Source organism: Microtus oregoni, unplaced genomic scaffold (genome assembly GCF_018167655.1).
Source record: "Microtus oregoni isolate MIOR12 unplaced genomic scaffold, Mior012 000049F_ref0000343, whole genome shotgun sequence".
NCBI classification, from domain to species: domain Eukaryota; kingdom Metazoa; phylum Chordata; class Mammalia; order Rodentia; family Cricetidae; genus Microtus; species Microtus oregoni.
This window is the reverse complement of record NW_024543223.1, coordinates 13046902-13066354: the sequence shown is the minus strand read 5'-3', so window position 1 is coordinate 13066354 and position 19453 is coordinate 13046902. Positions and strand designations below refer to the sequence as shown.

General features: G+C 43.5%; 2 protein-coding genes and 1 non-coding gene across 4 annotated transcripts in view; 1 reads left to right on the top strand and 2 right to left on the bottom strand.

Annotated features, from left to right (window-relative positions):
* Window positions 1-348: 348 nt before the first annotated feature.
* LOC121436599 (DNA-(apurinic or apyrimidinic site) endonuclease 2-like) lies at window positions 349-1899 on the bottom strand. The gene has a single exon (XM_041636630.1). The coding sequence runs from the start codon at window positions 1897-1899 to the stop codon at window positions 349-351; it is 1551 nt and encodes a 516-aa protein (XP_041492564.1).
* Window positions 1900-6222: 4323 nt separating this feature from the next.
* Cd38 (CD38 molecule) overlaps window positions 6223-19453 on the bottom strand; it is a 39525-nt gene continuing 26294 nt past the window's right edge. For both annotated transcript variants that reach the window (XM_041636215.1, XM_041636216.1), the window contains 7 exons: window positions 18726-18855; window positions 17409-17544; window positions 15336-15421; window positions 12937-13010; window positions 10933-11025; window positions 10533-10619; window positions 6223-8228 (listed from right to left, as the gene is read on the bottom strand). In XM_041636215.1, the coding sequence (XP_041492149.1) occupies window positions 8165-8228; window positions 10533-10619; window positions 10933-11025; window positions 12937-13010; window positions 15336-15421; window positions 17409-17544; window positions 18726-18855 (670 nt within the window). In that variant the 3' untranslated portion in view covers window positions 6223-8164. The remainder of the gene's footprint in view (window positions 8229-10532; window positions 10620-10932; window positions 11026-12936; window positions 13011-15335; window positions 15422-17408; window positions 17545-18725; window positions 18856-19453) is intronic.
* LOC121436611 lies at window positions 9571-9674 on the top strand. The gene has a single exon (XR_005972713.1). It is a non-coding gene; the product is annotated as a U6 spliceosomal RNA (small nuclear RNA).

The window sequence follows — 19453 nt, the reverse complement described above, 5'->3', positions numbered from 1 at the left end:
AAGGAAGGAAGGAAGGAAGGAGGAAGGAAGGAAGGAAGGAAGGAGGAAGGAAGGAGGAAGGAAGGAGGAAGGAAGGAAGGAAGGAGGAAGGAAGGAGGAAGGAGGAAGGAAGGAGGAAGGAAGGAAGGAAGAAGGAAGGAGGAAGGAAGGAGGAAGGAAGGAGGAAGGAAGGAGGAAGGAAGGAAGTAAGGAAGGAAGGAAGGAGGAAGGAAGGAGGAAGGAAGGAAGGAAGGAAGGAAGGAAGGAAGCAACCCACCCTCGGGGGAGAAGGCAACTTAGGAGGTGGAGACCTGGCATCAGAACCTGCGCATGGATGACCAGGCCAGACATCCCCAGGCCTCAGTTAGTTCAGCTGGTCCTGCTCCAGAGGAAGAAGTTGCAGCTTGATGAGGGGTCATTAGGAGGACCTTGTGGCCTGGCACACACATAGAAATGGCGGCCCAGGTTGGGTCCTGATTTTTTCACAATCCGCATCACACATGGCTCCCTGTGGCCTCTGCAGAGGGGTGCGGGTGAGGGCCCACTCAGCACAGATTTCCAGAACGAGGCCTGTACCTCCTTCTCGTCTTTGACCTTAGCATCCTTGGCTTGCTCATCCACCATGGTGGTTGTCATATCCTCTTCTGGAGACTTTGGGGTAAGAAGTCTGGTCACCAGAGGCAGCCTAGGTAGTTCTACATCAGAAGTTTGCGAAAGGCTAGCAGAAGGCTGAAAATAACTCATCAGGTCTTTCTGGAGTCTTCTGGAGCCACCTTGACGTTTTGGAGGCCTGGATGAATGCCTGTGGGCCTGTGTTTTTTGCTGTTTCTGGACCTGGGCTTGATGGTTGGTCTGCAGGACTGGCTGCCCCCACTTGAGCGCTTGTTCACGAGGAACTAGGAAGCCAAGAATCTTGAGCTGGGTACCTGCAAACTCAGGGAGGAAACGGGTGCACAGAGCTGGACACTGTTTTGCTGGTACACAGGACACATTCAAGACAGCTCCCACAGGGCAGTGGTCAGAGCCCATAACTTGAGGAAGCAGGAAGGCATCTTGGAAAGTGTCTACGATTAGAGTCCGGTCTCCCAGTATATAGTCAAGTCTGGTACCATAGTTGAGACGGCGGGCACCAGTGATCACTGACCAGCAGGTGAAGGCTCTCTCCTGTTTTGGATAGAAATAACGGTAGCTGTCTATAAAAGACCCTATATGGGACTCAGCCTGGTACTCCCCACCGACCAAGCCATCCATCCACCTACGCCCTGGGTCTTCTTCGAAGCACTCTAGATTTCCAGCATCACAGTGGTCAATGGAGCGGTGGGCTGTATTCAGGTCCCCCAGGATTATAACATGGCAGCCAGCAGCCAGGAGCGCTTCTGCCCTGATCTGCAGCAGGCGATAGAAACGCATCTTAAAGGTCAGCCGCTCAGGCCTCCCAGGATTCGCATATGGGCAGTACACGTTGATCAGGGTCAAGGGCTTCTCCTTCCCTTCCCATGTGCAGATCTTATGCTGCGTCAGGAGAGCCCGGCCCTCACTATCCAGAGCCCGGAGCTGCTCTTGGGTGAACTCAGTCATGTTTCCATAGCAACCAATATCCCCATTCAGAGTGGCAAACAGACCACTTAGGCCTTCTTCAGCAGCCACTGGGGTAGCACTGTCCTTACAGAAAGTGGCTACACCAGAATAGCCACTTGGGCCGCGGCTGAAGCTGAAATAGGAATTATAGCCCTCAATGACAGCCAGGGGCTCCATCAGTGCGTCTCTGGTCACTTTGGTCTCCTGGAGACAGACAATATCCGCATCTAGCTCTTCCAAAACGTGTCGCAAGACTGTTGAACAGTTACCGGGTACCTGGCATCCCAGATCATGCAGATGCCTCCGGATCCCGTTGATATTCCAGCTTACCACGCGCAACATTTTGGCAGACTGTACTGTTTCACAAACTGTATGTATAGGCATAGTCAGACTTTTATCCGGAAGTTAACTGGCTCCCACCTTCCTCGTGCATTTGCGCAGGTGTTCTTAGCCCCCAAAGTACCGGACTGCTTGCGGGGGCTTCAAGTTCAGTTCTGTTTGGTGAGAAATGAACTATGGTGAGAACAGATTCCAACGAGGAAGGAAAGCTGGGTTGTATAAGCTGGTGACGTCATCACTCAGAAAACTGACGCAGGGGTTTGCAAGTGTAAGACCTATCTGGGCTATGCAGCAAGACCATGTCCAAATTCCAGGGAAGAGTCAATGGCAAGAGGAACGTCTATGGTCCTTTTTTTCTGGCTGCACACAGGCCAGACTCCTGAGTCCCCGATTTCCTTCCTCCTCTACTCAAAAGTCCCTTTGATGCATCAGTTTACAATTGGCTTTCCAAAGACTATTACTAAAAAGCAAACAGTGTTCTTCCTAACATTTAACAATCAACCAAGCAGAGTCTTCCCAAGACACCCAAGTTACAAACATGAGAATTTCTTTTTGGGATACACCAGTCACTGAAGAGGCAGTCTTAGCGTGTAGTGTTGTCTTTTGTATCTGAGAGCATGCCGACTTGAGTTGGGCTGCTTTCACACAGTAGAAGAACAACATGGAGGGTAGCTGAGGCAAAGGTAAGGAAAATATGTACTTTGCCCAAATATTTGGTAGTTTTGCTTGTCAGGTAAGAATACTGATTCATATAATTAGTGTACATTGCCACAGACAAACACACACACGCACATACACACACCCTTTCAAGCACTCAGTCTACCACTTCAGAACTCTCTTTGAAACTATTCTTTTTTTAAAAAAAAAAATTTATTTATTTATTTATTATTTATACAATATTACAGAATAATACAGGCCAGAAGAGGGCACCAGACCCCATTACAGATGGTTGCGAGCCACCATGTGGTTACTGGGAATTGAACTCAGGACCTTTGGAGGAGCAGGCAATGCTCTTAACCTCTGAGCCATCTCTCTAGCCCGAAACTATTCTTCAAATACTGTAAAATCAGAAGTCACCACAGTAGGAAAAGGGTGAGCCTAAGGAAATTGGAAGAGGGACATGAGGTCTCAGGTTATTTCTCCACCCTTTGGCTTGCTATGATGAAAGACAAAGTAGGGGAAGTGAGAGAAGTTTATAAAGCAAAACAGAGTGTGGAGAGAGGAAACAGAAGGTCTGTGAGCAAACAGTCATCCATCAGTCACAAAGAAGAGGAACATGATCCCAAAAATTCTACCATGGATCTTTTACAACTCATAAACACTTTCAGTAACATAGCAGGATACAAGATAAACTCAAAAAAAAATAGTAGTCCTCCTTTACACAGATAATAAACAGACTGAGAAAGAAATCAGAGAAACATCACCCTTCACAATAGCCATAAATAGTATAAAATATATCAGAGTAACTCTAACCAAACAAGAGGAAGACTTGTATGATAAGAACTTTAACTCTTTGAAGACAGAAATTAAAGAAGACCAGAAAGTGGAAAGCTCTCCTATGCTCTTGGGTTGGTAGAATTAACATAGCAAAAATGGCAATCTTACTAAAAAGCAATCTACAGATTCAATGCAATGCCCAACAAATTCCCAGCAAAATTCTTCACAGACCTCAAAAGAATAGTACTCAACTTCATATAGAAAAGCAAAAAACCCAGGATATCAAAAATAACCCTGTACAATAAAAGAACTTCTGGAGGCATCACAGTTCCTTACTTCAAACTCTACTACAGAGCTACGGTACTGAAAACAGCCTGCTATTGGCATAAAAACACACAGGAGGACCAATGAAACCAAATTGAAGACTCAGATATTAATCCACACACCTATGAACACCTGATTTTTGACAAAGAAGCAAAAAAATATCAAATGGAAAAAAGAAAGCATATTTAACATGTGGTGCTGGCATAACTGGATATCAATATGTAGAAGAATGAAAATAGAATTATATCTATCACCATGCACAAAACTCAAGTCCAAATGGATCAAAGACCTCAATATAAAGCCAGTCACAATGAACCTTATAGAAGAAAAAGTGGAATGTATACTTGAACGCATTGGCACAGGAGACCACTTCCTAAATATAACCCCAGTAGCACAGACACTGAGAGAAACAATTAATAAATGTGATCTTTTGAAACTGAAAAGCTTCTGTAAAGCAAAGGACATGGTCAACAAGACAAAACAACAGCCTACAAAATGGAAAAAGATCTTCACTAACCCCACATTAGACAGAGGTCTGATCTCCAAAATATACAAAGAACTCAAGAAATTGGTCATCAAAAGAACAAATAATCCAATTAAAAAATGGAGTACAGACCTAAACAGAGAACTCTCAATAAAGGAATCTAAAATGGCTGAAAAACACATAAGGAAATGCTCAACATCCTTAGTCATCAGAGAAATGCAAATCAAAAGAACTCTGAGCTTCCATCTTACACCTGTAAGAATGGCCAAGATCAAAACCATTGATGACAACTTATGCTGGAGAGGATGTGGGGTAAAGGGAACACTTATGCAATGCATTGCATTGGGAATGCAAGCTTGTACATTCCCTTTGGACATCAATGTGGCAATTTCTCAGAAAATTAGGAAACAACCTTCCTCAAGACCCAGCAGCCGGGCTGTGGTGGCGCACGCCTTTAATCCCAGCACTCGGGAGGCAGAGGCAGGCGGATCTCTGTGAGTTCGAGGCCAGCCTGGTCTACAAGAGCTAGTTCCAGGAAAGGAACCAAAAGCTACAGAGAAACCCTGTCTCGAAAAATCAAAAAAAAAAAAAAAAGACCCAGCAATACCACTTTTTGGTATATATCCAAAGGATGCTCAATTTTACCACAAGGACATATGCTCAACTATGCTCATAGCATCATTGTTTGTCATAGCCAGAACCTGGAAACAACTTAAATGTCTCTCGACTGAAGAATGGGTAAGGAAAATATGGTACTTTTCCACAATGGAGTACCACACAGCAGAAAAAAATGATGACACCTTGAAATTTGCAGGCAAATGGATGGAGTTAGAAAACATCATATTAAGTGAAGTAACTCAGACCCAGAAAGACAATCATCACATGTACTCACTCATAAGTAGTTTTTAAACATAAAGCAAAGAAAACCAGCCTACAAATCACAATCCCAGAGAACCTAGACAACAATGAGGACCCTAAGAGAGACATACATGGATCTAATCTACATGGGAAGTAGAATAAGACAAGATCTCCTGAGTAAATTGGGAGCATGAGGACCTTGGGAGAAGGGGAGAGGAAAAGCAGGGAGAGGAGCAGAGGAAAATGTAGAGCTCAATAAAATCAATTTAAAGAAAAAGAAGAGGAACACAGAATATTTTTGTGCATGTAGGTCATCAAGCCCTTAGGGCTGGAAATAGCTGCAGGGTCAATGGTCTAGATGCTCAAAGTTAGAACTACAGAGAGAACAGATTCAGGGTTCTGTGCTATGGTGATGAAAGGTGGGGTAAGAAGAAGGAACACCCTAGCCCCAAGCCATCTCTGTGCCTCCGCCCTAAGGGCCCTCTTCAGCACCATATGAAAACCTTGTGATTTGTCTCCTCTGAGATTTCCACTGGCTTAAAACTTGACCTCAGAGGAGTCTCCATGGGCTTGCCTTACAAGTTTATTTCTACACTATACATGTCATCTTGGAGGGGATGTGAAGGCCAAGTAGTTCCTGACACAAGCAGCCACTTGCAAAGTATGTTCGTGAGCAAGAACATTAGTGAACCCTGAATCTGGTAACCACCTTCACAGTAAAGCAGAAGAGTCTAGTGTAAAAGCTCTAGGCTGCAGGCTTCACTGTCACGGATCTGGTTCTGAGGACATTCTGTCATAGGAGCTACTTGAAAGCTGGGACCAATGTGAATGTTGGACTATCTGAACCACAGCCTGTAAGCCAAGCAAATAAATCGTGTGTGTGTGTGTGTGTGTGTGTGTGTGTGTGTGTGTTGGTGAGTTCGTATGGGATTTACGAGAATGTATGTATCCTGACTAATGCAATACAAATTTGTCAAGGCTTTATGACATATTGCCAATTTTCATTATACAGGTTATTACCATACTTCTTCTCTCTTTCTCCCTCTCTGTGTATGTGTGCCGGTTCACATGTATTCATACATGAAAAGGCTACAGAAAGAACTCAATTGTCTTCCCTTAGATACCTTCTACCTTGATTTTTGAGAGATTCTCTCTTTGGGACTTGGGCAGTGCCTGTCTCCAACATGTATGCTATTTTCAATAAACCAAGGAAATTCTTTGAGGCTGTAACAATTTAGTTTTATTAATATCTACAAAACACACTTATTTTTAAAGACAAACTAAAAATATTCTCTGGATGTTGAGAAGTAAATAACGCGTTTCTAAATCACAGTGGAACCAGGAACGATTTTAAACTGAATGGCAACCAATACAGGCATACAGAGAACTTCAGTGCTGCAGCAAAAGCGGGACTCAGAGGAAACCGCCAGCACTAAAATACATGTGTAAGAAAAGAAAACAGGCTGCGATATCAATGATCTGAGCATCTGTCTCAAAACAGTTGAACAAAGATATCCAAGGAAGCTAGAAGAAATAAGACATTTTTATATTTCTAAAAATAGAGAAAAAAAAGCACAATTAGATAAAATAAAGAAAGAAAGCTAAAGATTGTAGGTTTGAAAACAGCAGCAACAATTGGTAATCCCAAAGCAAGGCTGATCTAAGAGAAAAAGGATAGAAAACAAATCGCCAATATCAGCAACAAATGTAGTTTAACTCAAATTTAACTCAATATTTTTTTGTTTCGTTTTGTTTTTTGGGTTTGTTTGTTTGTTTGTTTTTGTTTTTCTGTTTTGTTTTGTTCTTTTGAGACAGGGTTTCTGTGTGTAATAGTCCTGGCTGTTCTAGAACTCACTATGTAGACCAGTAGACCTGCAACTCAGAGATCTGCCTGCCTCTGCCTTCCAAGTGCTGGGATTACAAGTATGTGCTACCAACATCTGGCTCACTAACTCAATATTTCAACAAAAATATTTTACTACCTATAAAGGGTACCAAGTATGAGCAGGAAAGGAAATAGGATGCAATGAATTAGTTTTGAAAGTGTCCATAAAATTCACATTTCAGGCTGGGCAGTGGTGGCACACGCCTTTAATCTATCTCAGCACTCGAGAGGCAGAGGCACGCATATCTCTGTGAGTTCAATGCCGGCCTGGTCTTCAGAGTGAGTTTCAGGACAGCCATGACTGTTACACAGAGAAGCCCTGTCCCAAGAAACAAAAGAAAACAATCACATTTCCAATTCCATTACATTCAATTTAGCGCAACAACATTCTCTGGACAATAATACAGGCTACTATCAATTTGGTGATAAAGGCCTAGAAAAGAAGAAATATCATATGTTGTGAAGTTTGAAAGACCAGAGTCAGCACCAGCTCTAATCACGATCCCCAGAATGTGACTTCAGGAACGTTTATAACCTCTCTAAGCTCCATTATCTCATTTTTTTTTTAAAAAAAAGGAAAACAATAGTCAAACTTATTGGCACATGTTGGAAGGGTGAAAGATTAAAACAGCAAGCATGTTCAAGTTCCCACAGAACACCTTCCCCGTAATAACCCATGACCTCAGGTTTACCATTTGAATATTTGTAGGAAAAAGAAACATTGAAAAAAAATAAGGCCATTCATTTGAAAAGCTTGACGTTTCATTTTCTTTGTCCCTTTTGACAGGGAGGTTTGATTGCCTATTTATTTATTATTTATTCTCATTCCACAGTCCTCCCACCCACTCCTCCTGCTCCCCCATGGATTGTCAGTTGTTCAATAAAAATGATATTACCAGCTGTGCTGAGGATGGAGCTCAATGGTATTCAGGCTTAACTACCATGTGTGAAAATTTTCGGGTTTGCTTTTCAGTTTCATTAAAAGAGGGGAAAAAAAGAGAGTTAACAATATATGAACAAAATACAGCACCACATGAGAAAGTTAAAGTGAAATAACAATATACAAGTTTAGCTCTGTTTCATGGCGTAGTTTTTTTCTTGAGTAGTAAACAGTAAGAACTAAACCGATCGTGTAACGCTGCCCAACTTTGTTGGGAAGTCCTTCCATCTTGAGTGCTGGCGTTATACAAGAGCGCGCTCTCTGATAGCTCCGGCTGTGTGCCCGTGTAGTTTCTGAGTGACTCTCATCTTGACCAGCAACAGGGGGTCTAGGATCCAAATCACATGCCAGAACGGCATGACGAATGCTCAGGGTTCTTCACACACTGAACAAACCTGACAGGCCTGTGGGAGAGAAGTAAGAAAGGAAATCAAGGGACAGGTTGAGGACTGGCAAGATGGGTCATGGGGTAAAGGGACTCACTGCCATGCCATGCCCGATGACCGGAGAGCTTGATCTCCAGAGTTCATGTGGTGGAACAAAGCCCTGATTCCTACAAGTTGTCTTCAGATGCTCACATGAAAGCTATGGTATGTGCACACATGTGCAGATGTACATACATACAGTAAATAAACATAAATGTAACAAAAATTTAAGAGGAAAGAGACTGAACGATGTACCTTATGGTCCAACTCATCAATGAAAGAAGACCTTTTGGCAACCAAAGGAAAACGGACCACTGACCATCTACACACATGCCTCTCCTCAGCATCAACACAGAGAACTGCTTAGCCCAGGAGTAAACGACTTGAAAAGGTGCCTCATACGGGTGCAGTTCACTTGTAAGGCCACAGAAATCAATGCCAAGGACGGAGTGTGATGGAAATATATGGAGGTGAAAAGTGAACCTCTGGTTCAAATGTGTCACAAATCTTTGACAGCTGCTGATCACAAGATAGCAGATGTGGCCACAGAGAGCAGGCCCACCCACATTCTTGAGGATTCTGCCTTCCCCAGTTAGGGAGCTTCCTGATGACTTCTGGGGGAAAACAAGAGACAGCACAGAACTCAGGGACTGTCCTTAAGAGGTATGGATGCGGTCAGAGGGCAACGCTTCCTCTACACGTAGCACACTTTAGTATCTAACTGGTAAATTTAAAGGACTGTCATTTTCATAAATGTGAGCTCACAAAACCACTGAGTCTATGTTCCGCAACCTCCTCCAGCCTGCCAGCACTCTTTCCCGTTCAAAACGTCTTTGCATCTTCGCCTCATCAGCTGTCTATGGAGTTTCTTTTATAGCTGGTCTTTTCTTCTGCTTTTTTTTTTTCATTTAACTTCTGCAGCATGTTGATTTTTTTTCCTGGCAGTTTCCAAAGAAGAGCCAGCTTGATTGATGGAAAATTAAGGTCATCTGGGAAATGAGCCACCCATCCTTTAAATCTGCCTTTGAGGTATGGTAGGCAACGTAAAGAGGCATAAAATTACTCTGCCTCTTCAGCCAGTGCATACGTCACAGAGCCTTTTCTCTGGGCTTTGGTCTTGGTTGAAGCTGCTCCTCATGGGAAAGCTTCAAAAGTCCTGCTCACTCTGTAGAAAGTGGCTGGCTGTCCCTGTCTAAATCATTGGCCATAACTGGTCAAAAACAATAAGGGGACCGCCCCCCCCCCCCCAGTTACAGGTGACTTTAAAGATATATGCCAGTCCATAGGTTAATGCTAAGTTCTTGTTAAGAATTTACATTAGGTGCTCACTTCGGTAGCACTGACACTAAAATTGGAACAATACAGAGAAGATTAGTATGACCCTCGCAGGAGGATGACACACAAATTGTGACGCATTCAATTAAAAAAAAGAATTTACATTGGTTTTGATTTTTATCTAGAAAAGATAAGTCTTTGTAGACTGCCGGGTGAAAATTTACCAAAAAAAATAGGCATTTACATTTGAATCTAACCAAGGAGATTTCACATGCAAATTTATAGCCAGTCACGGAATCTTAAAACTTGGGAGAAAAGTCTTGGCGAGGCATGTTTCTGTTCCCCTGAAGCCCAGTAGGAAAGCAGGAAGTGTGTCCTCCGAGCATCAGTCAGCGTCTGGGGCAAGTCACTGCTTAGGGCTGGCACGAACGGAGGAAGAGGATGAATGGCCAGGCAGCCAGAGTGAAGCCATTGGCTAGGGAGACAAGCTAGGTTTGGTGGCACAGCAGAAGCTATCACATATCATATGCCACCAAGGCCTGAGAGGCATCGCTGAAGCCTGCTCAGGTCACACAGCTGCTTTGTTCACAAGAGATCATTTACTGGCCTGGATACATGGCTCGGTGATTAAGAGCACTGACTGGTCTTCCAGAGGATCCATGTTCAATGTCAGACTCTCACATGGTGAGTCACAAATGTAATTCCAGCTCTGGGGACCTGGAGGCCCTCTTCGGCCTCCAGGCACAAATGTCATGCACAGACATGGATGCAAGCAAAATACTCATATATTAAAAGATAAAATATTTAGAGGGTTGGATAGATAGCTCAGAGGTTAAGAGCACTGGCTGCTCTTACAGAGGTCCTGAGTTCAATTCTCACAAGCCACATGGTGGCTCACATCTATCTCTCGTAAGATCGGGCTCCCTCTTCTGGCCTGCAGACACACATGCCGGCAAAATACTGTTTACATTAATAAACAAATCTTAAAAAATAAAAGAAATCAATTACCTGTAGTTATCCTGGCAGGAAAATGCAATATTCCTTTTTTGCACAATCAGCTTCAGTTCATTTATGGAGGATCCTGAGCATGAGTTACTAGGGAAGAAAGAAAATATTCAAGTAATATGATCTTTCAAAGACCCTCTGAGTGTCTGACTTCCTCTGCATAACTGCTCCTGGGAACAGCAATGAGTAGAGGTGGAACAGAGGTCCACCTCTTGGGTTCTCAGGTCAGCGGGAGCAGAGGTGGGAAGCCGACACTGTCCTTTGTGAAGACAGAATTAAGACATTGGAAGGAGGACTCAGAGCAGAGTGAGCACGCAGGTCTGTCCCCGCTGCGCTCTCGTGACCTTGCATTTCTTCACAGGCTGACTCAGAGACTATCAGTCTGCTACAGACAGTGGCATACCTGGAACGTGCTTCGATGTTATGCATCACCCAGGCCTGGAGTTTATGAACCTTATTTGGGTCCAGATTAAGGACTTCCACACTTCCAAAGGTACTAAAACAGAAGAGATAAAGAACATCCTTGATCCCAGGTCAGCTGTCAGAACTCACCCAGCTGGACACCATTGAGCAGAACATATCTTGCCTCCTACCTTTCCCCATTTGACATGACTCTTGGTTTCCAAATTTAAAGATAAGATTTTTTTTTCAAGACAGGGTTTCTCTGTGTTACAACTCTGGCTGTCCTGGAACTCACCAAGATCACCTGCCTCTGCCTCCCATGCTAGGATCGAAGGCTTGCAGTGGAGACTGCCCAGCCCAGATGAGATTTTAACTATACTTCGGTGCTGATTAATACATATGAGATACTTAATGTAGCACTACCAGAGAGCCGCTTGCAACCACAGAATCTCTGCTCACCGATGCCTTTTTAGATTAGTCCTTGTTAGTGTGGACAGCTACCTTCCCTGTGGCAGGGACTTAGCTCTCTAATATCAGATGACAAGATTCTGAATGCTAGCTAGCATCTTCACCCAGAACCCATAGGAAACGAGGGTCAGAAGAAGACAAAAGAGTTAATGTTGCTTTGTAAAATTAAATATTGAAACAGGAGAGAGGAACAATTAACAAGGGGTACCTAGAGTGCCCAGAAAAAAATTAATACATGCTTCCATCTTCAGAAGTATTATTTTTGATTTTTTGAGACAGGGTTTCTCCGTAGCTTTTTGGTTCCTGTCCTGGAACTAGCTCTTGTAGACCAGGCTGGCCTCGAACTCATAGAGATCCTCCTGCCTCTGCCTCCGAGTGCTGGGATTAAAGGCGTGCGCCACCAACGCCCAGCTCTCCAGAAGTATTTTTATCAGAGAAAAATTAGAGAACAAAGGCCATTGACATGATAGAAACAAAGACGAGAAGGAGGCCTGGGACGGGAGGCTTGAGGGTGGACCAATTCAGTCTTGAGGAATAAATGAGAAAATAATAGCTGATATGCCCTGGGGAGTTTTCATTAGACATGGAACTCTCTCTTGGTTTAGCTCTATAACATCCTCGCCTTATCACTTATGCATACAGGGACTCCCAGAGGTTAGCTGTCTGCCCAAGGTCACACAGGGTGTGTGCGATGACCTCTGGTGTCCACCCTGTTAAATCATTAGTGCTTTGCTGACAGTACTGCCATTAGACAGTGAAGAGCAGAGCCCAGCATGGCTTCTGATGCCCCAGGACACCTCTGCTGCTGAACTGGAGAGACAAGTGAGCCATTATTCCTGAATGGTGGGGATGCAGACAGGGAGAAGTGGGGAGGCAAGCCAGACAGTATGGGTAAAATGGGAGGACAGAATGCATGGGGGAAAGAGAGCTGAGAAGACTAGGTGAGACCTCAGAAAGTGAAGAGCAGTAGCTGCTAACCATATAATGGTCCTTAGGAACGGTGGAGGATTTCAGACAAAGGAGAAAACAGAGAAAACATTAACCCAGGAAGAGAAACATCTTCCAAGAATACAAAACACTCCTTTTTTAAGATCAGCTTACTCAGAGACAGATATTGGGGTTCAACCTGAAGACAGAAAAGTAAAGCAGCCAGCCACTGGGACTTATCTCAAACCTCTGTCCAAAAATGGTGATCCTGCTTCTAGGAGACCTCAGATTGAGACTGAAACTGAGGACTGTCTCCTCTGGTTTTATAACCCTCTCTACGTCTTGGATTAAGGATGTGTACCACTACCACCTGGTTTCTATGGCGAGCTAGTGTAGCTACTGAGGTTAAAGGTGTATGTCATTGTGGCTACTGGGATTAAAGGTGTGTGTCATTGCTGCCTGGTCCGTAAGACTGGCCAGGGTGGCTGTTTTACTTTTCTGATCCTCAGGCAATCTTTATTTATTAAACTACAAATGAAACACGACTATAACTATGGTAACTGTGATAACTAACCCTTGTAAACAGGCTACAAGGAAAGGAAAGAAGTACCTGTTTTTGTAAAATGGCTCACTGAGAGACCCATTGAGCATCACTTGGACCACACCACAGGCAGTTTCTGCAAACTTAAAAAAAGAAGTCCATCATTATTCTCCAGTAATTCCATTCAAAAGAGTACGTATATTAGCTAGGAGGGAGAAAATAGCCCCTACACTTCCAGCCCAGGAATGGTGAATCTATCCAATAGTCTAACACATTGAGAATATTTTCTTTGCATGAGTTCTTGATGCAGCCTTGCTAGTCTGTAAGTGATGTGGAAGTTGAAAGTCTAGAGTGAGAAACAGAGGATCTCTAGAGGAAGGAAATGAAGGTACTCAACTACTGTCATGTACTGTAGAGGCTACGCCTTATTTAGCCGAAGCAAGATGGACAATTTAGGGGCAAGGGAAATGGAACACTGTGGAAAGAGAAACTTAGGTAAGAGCCAATGACCCCAAGGCTCTAGAAAAGACACCAAGAGAAAAAGAAGATGGCCTGAAGAACCCCCTCTGTAGACCAGGCTGGCCTTTGAATAGAGAGAGTTTTATTTCCTCAAGCAACCAACTTTCATCTGGAAAATTCGTTAAGAACTGGAGCGAACCATGTGAATGTTCTGGAACCTGGGTCTCCTTCCGTGACATTTGTGCACAGTACCTAATACATTTCATTGTAGCGATGGGTGGAACAGCTTTAGCCATCAATTATGAAGAGCTCCGTGAGAAACGAGAGCTTGGCTTCCCAGGATCTTGTAGAGTCTTTAGTGATCTATACCTGGTACATGGCAGAGGGGAAGTTTTGCTCAGTAAAATTCCAAGGAAAGAAAAGATGGCAGGAAAAAAAGACGATACTTTGTACTAGCGATTAGGAAAGAACGAGGAAGCGCCGTATAGGAGACAAAATCCTTGTCCCAAAGACTAGGTGGGATTCAAATGAAGATGTGACAGGAAAGGGCTGTAGGTTTCAGAAAGCAGTGGTGTTTATCTGGGAAGCATCAGTGGATGCTGTAAAGTCAGTTCACGGAAGGCCATGTATGCAGCTGAGGAAATTGACATTATTCTGCAGGTGACTTCTACACTGCTGAGTGATCTGGAGTGGAATTATGAAGTCCATTGGTGCTTGTCTTGCTACAGAGGGAGATTAGCAGATGGGCAACCCTAACACTGATGAATCATCATTAAACTCTGACCCAGAAGAGCACTGGACCTCACAAGGTAGAATTTTCATGAGTCCCCTGACACAAGGAAAGCTTGGCTCAGTTGACCTCAAGGTCACATGACTTAGCAGCAAGATGACCTGAAGATTCAAACCTGTAAGAAGAACCATCTTTACTGTCAAAGATAGGGACTAGACTTTTTGCCTTCTTCCATGAGGCCAGGATCAAGGTGCTCATGCTGCAGTGTCTCAGAAGTCAGGGTGTCTTCAGTCGCCCTCACCATTTAACTCTTAGTACCAAGGGTTGAAATGGGAGTACAAGAAAGCAATACATATATATATATCACATGACCTGCTGTAGAAAGTTTTAATGATGGTGTGGCTGTAAAACATATCCCAGAGTTGATGGCATAAATGAAAAGCATTCTCTTAAAAAGCAATAAAAAAAATACAGTGTCTCTGAGTGCTCAAAACATGTAGTAAGTGTTCAACAATACTAGGCCAACCAGCTATAATTAATGTAGACCTCTGTGTGTTTCTTTGGGACTGAACAGCTGTGGAATCTGGTGGGATAGAAATCTCTGTCAACAAATATGTTTGGATTTTTTCTTTTCCTTTCACTGTTTTTCTTGATCATTTTCATTTTTCCCCCATTGGTCTACTTACAAAGGAATTTTTATTACTGAGGCACAACTAATGGGTAAAAAAGTAAATATGCTTATGCAATTTCAAGTGAAGTTATCTGTATGGTGTGAGGTGAGGGAGCTAGTGTTTCTCAGCCCAGACTCGAGATCTGGAATCAACTAGTAGCTTCCATGATTGCTTGCACCTCCATGGTGCTGCTCCAAACTGGCCATGGTATTCATGATATTTTATTTGGCTATTGTGAAGACAGAGCTCTTAACTCCTGCAAAGAGTTGGGAACATATTAAGTGGTCCAAAAACTCAAATTATTAAAACTTTCCCAGAAATCCAGCCAAAGCCTGGGTCCCAAGATTAAACCAAACCTAGCTTCCTGATAGACATGGCCAATGAATATTATGCACTCGTTGGGGGTAGGGATTCTTTTTCTGAGCTTGCAAAGTTTCTGTGGGTGGGAAAGTCATCTAGCATGTATCTCTGAGCTTTTGTTCTCAGAAAAGGTTTCCACACTTTCACACCTACAAAGATCTGTGACCCAAAAAGGGTCCAAATCAACCAACCATTGACCAGACAGTGCCTTCAGTCAAAACTCTGGAACTGAACTACTTGGAGCTTACCTTTAGGGAAATCTCTTTCCAGAACACCGTGACAGGATTGTTGGGACAGTTTTCACTCCAGTGTGGGCAAGAGTCATAGTTCAGGTCTAAAACACATAGTTTATAGGAAATAGTTAAAGTGGAAATGGAAATGTACCTTTGGGCTCGTTCTTGGCTGACAATGACAGTGGGAGTGTTTTCCAATGACATCTTTGCCAAGGCTGAGGCTGGAGAATGGACATATCTTGACCCAATTTGACTAAGTGTCCCCTGAATTCCTTCCAACTGCTTGCCTTCCCTTCCAGATCCCAGACAGGAACAGTGTGATGGGTTTTGACTCATCATTCTGGGAAATGACAATAAAAATTTGCCCTAAAGAGACCAACCCCCATCACTCCCCTGGAGTCCAGGAACACTTAGAGAGAGAGAAGGCCAGGCCTTTGCTGGAAGAAGATATATCCGTAAGAACACTTCTCTGGTTTCTGGCAGTTCTCTCTGTGGAGAGTTTCCTTCTCAACCCCCAGAAGTTTGGGGGCTCAGGTGGTCTCGGGTTTTCTACAGGCAGCCCCATAAGAATAGATTCAGCCCTTAGGGCTGTACAAAGCCTAGAGTGTGGCTACATGGTTTCTATGACACTGTAGGCAAGGTTATCTACCTTAGTATATAAACATTTGCTGAGGGTTAGCATCTGGAGATAGAGGGTTGAATCAGTGGGAGCCCTGCCTCCTACAGCACGTCATGTAGCAAAGACCAATACCCAGAGAAAGATTAACTTCTGCTGTGCAACATTACCAGAAAAATTCAGGTTGAATTTTTGCCTTGGACAAGAATCACTTTAGACAGACTCTAAAGAGGAGGAGGGTACCTTTTGCAGATGGCACATGCAGAGGCAAAGAGCTGTGCTGGGCTCTGATCAGAAAAGGGGAACGATAAAAGATGATGCCCCTGATATACAGAAGCCATGCCAACATAAGGAACTTAGACCATTAGTCTAGAGGTGAGGAGAGAAAATTAGGTTTTCAAAGGAGATAGACACGGTCAGATGTTTACTGTAAGGAAACCTCTGTGGTGTCAGATCTCACGGAGACTGATCCAGAGGGGTAAAGAGTCTTCAGTGCAGCACTCCCAGCAAGAGTGGGTGCCAGTGTGCTGGACTCAGACAGTGTGAGCAGAGATGAAGAACAGATGGGTTTCTGGGCACATAGATTGCTTTGCTATGAAGAGAAAAGAAGGGGTGATCACAATAAAGAATGGGGATGATACCTTAAGATTCTCATGCTAAATATTTCAATATAATAATCAGTTCACTATGTCTATTTATAACCAAACATTCCACTGCACACCTTTAAGTATATATAATTTCAGTTTCAAAATGACTTTAAAAGTGACTCATAGTTATGTTCAAGAATGCATGATTCAGAATGCATTAAGATATACAGGTTAAGGAGGCCACTACTTGTAAAAAAAATGAGAAGAGAAAGAGGAGAGGGAAGGAGTGGATAAGGGAGGAGAGCAGGAGGGACAGGGAAAGGAAGGAGTAGGAAGGAGAACTGGATTTGGGGATGTCTGACCTCAACAGCATTATAAACTAGGACTGTGCTTTGATACAGCTTGGCTTGCCAACACTCACATTACCTTAATTCTCTATTGTAATGTGTTGAGTTGATGGGACCTCTTAGAGGAGTTGGGATCATGAGGAAATCTACCCTCATGAATGGATTAATGACTGCTATGGAGATTGGGTTGATTTCCTCTAGACTGTATTAGATCTCATGGAACTGTCACAAAAATAAATAATAACTAATGTCTTTCTCAGCTCTCTCTCTCTCTGGCTTCCTCCCTTATGGGAGGATTTCTGATCAGTCATCTCCTCCACATGTACTACTTCCCATCCCTCAGAGGCCAACAGCAGTCCTAAGCTCTGAAGCTGATATTTCCAGAGGACAGGGATTGCTGTTCTCTAAGAGCCTGACTTGCCATTAAGGGTACCAATGGCATTAGGGCATGTGCCTATTGACCTTTCAAGGTCTATTTCCCAGCTCAAAGATCCATTCTTCTGCACCCTGAGCCACCCCAGGTGATTGAGATCCTTACCAGAAGTGCTGGGGTCTCCACACCAACTGAGATCATCAGCAATGTAGCCCAGCAGTGTGTCCTCCAGGGTAAACATCTTCCCCTGGACCGAGGTATACTGATGAGCCAGGTGTTTGGATTTGCTCCAAAAGAGAGTCTGAGAAAGAATAAACACACAATTAAGTAGGTCCAAGAATAAATCCATGGGTTGGGGATGTGGCTCAGCAGTGGAATGACTGCTAGCACAAACGAGGTTCTGGGTTCCATCCGCAGAACAGCAGTCAATCGATCATTCCATCAATCAACCTTCTCTAAATAAAACTATCAAAGTAAATCACACCCACTACCTATTCAGAGAAGTCAGTTTGGTTATTGTCTGCCCTCCACGTCCTCTGTTCAGAGCAATGCACTTGGTACTCCTGGGGTAGGAGACACAGCAATCTCCAGGTCACTTAAAAATGGGACAGGTGGTGATAACCATGAGTGGGTTGAGGGCTTTACTTAGCTTCAGACATGAGCAATTTTGCTTTTAACGCAGACTTTGAAAGAGTTGTACTCATAAGAGACCTTACCCAGAATATTCAAAGGACTGGAAACCAGGCTTCTAGGTCTCCAGGGCTTGTTCTATTTACATTTCAGTGGGTTTACGTTTTTTTGTTTTGTTTTGTTTTTTGTTTGATAGTTTTGTTTTTTAAGACAGAGTTTTTCTGTGTAGCTTTTGGGGCCTGTCCTGGAACTCTTTCTGTAGACTAGGCTGGCCTTGAACTCACAAAGATCCACCAAAGTCTGCCTCCCAGATGCTGGGATTAAAGGCATGTGCCACCACAATCTGGCCTTCAGCTGGTTTACATTTCTTATACCTGGGCAATTTCTTTTCACCAAGCCTGAGATTCCTCACTGGTGATAAAAGACTGATCTCTGGCTTGCCTACTCCATAGGATGGCTCTGAAGAACTAAGAAGGTGAGGGCTAGGAGAGTAAAAATCACTCTTCAAATGCAAATTGGCCTTGTGTTACCATCTACTTGTCTATTCTATCATAATCCAGGAGAAGTTCCATAAGTATGTAAGTCTGGGTTACTTTTGTTCTTATGGGGTGGGGTTGATGTTAGATTCTTTTCTCTGTTCCTATCTCCTCTCTCTTACCCTCCTTCCCCAGATAGCCTAAACCCTGAGGGTCTCCTAGTTCTCCAAAGCCCACCCTCTACCAATACTACCCCACCAACTGTATCAAATGATGCCCAATGCCAAGATTGCCTCTCTTTCTGCATCCTAACTCTGGTCCTGGGACCTCTTCCCTTTGGCTTTTATTCTCAAATGCGAAAGGAATAGCTTGTTACCTTGTTACATGGTACGGTCTGAGTGACCAACTTAATTAGTGGCTCATAGTCTTCTCCTGTGATGTTGCATGGATTCTTGGAAACAAATGCTCTTTTGAATGTACTCAGTATCTTCTTGCAGTCGTGATCGCTATAAAAGGAAATGTGGAAAACAGATTTTTCACTGGGTTTGGTCCTCAGCACCTACACAGTGGCTCACAACTGTGTGTTCAGTTCCAGAGGACACGACACCTTCATCTGGCCTCCATGGGCACTGCACACACACACAGGCAAAACAACAAGACACATAAAACAAAAATAAGTCTTAGAAATATTTTTGGAGCATAAATAATAGCAAGAAATGCTCCTCCTCTGCAAACCATGCACCTAGGGCAGTCAGCCTTGTCCATCATCCTACCAGATGTGTACCGTATCCTCCCGGATGGAAATCAACCTCCATGCAGAGGCTCACTGAGGGTAAAATGGCCCAAGTGCTGAATAAAATTAAGAAGAAAATATGAAGAAAACTGGTTTTGTTTGTTCTTATCCTACATCTTATATAAAATCACTTATGGTTTCTTAATGCCTTCAGATAGGACAAGATTTCAAAATGCCTAGCAGAGAGGACTAGACGTTCTCAACACAGAGAAGTCATAAATGCTGAGGTGATAAACATGTGCCAATCACTCTAATCTGATCATTATATAGTAGTGTATATGTGGGCCAAAATGCCATGTTGTGCCCATAAA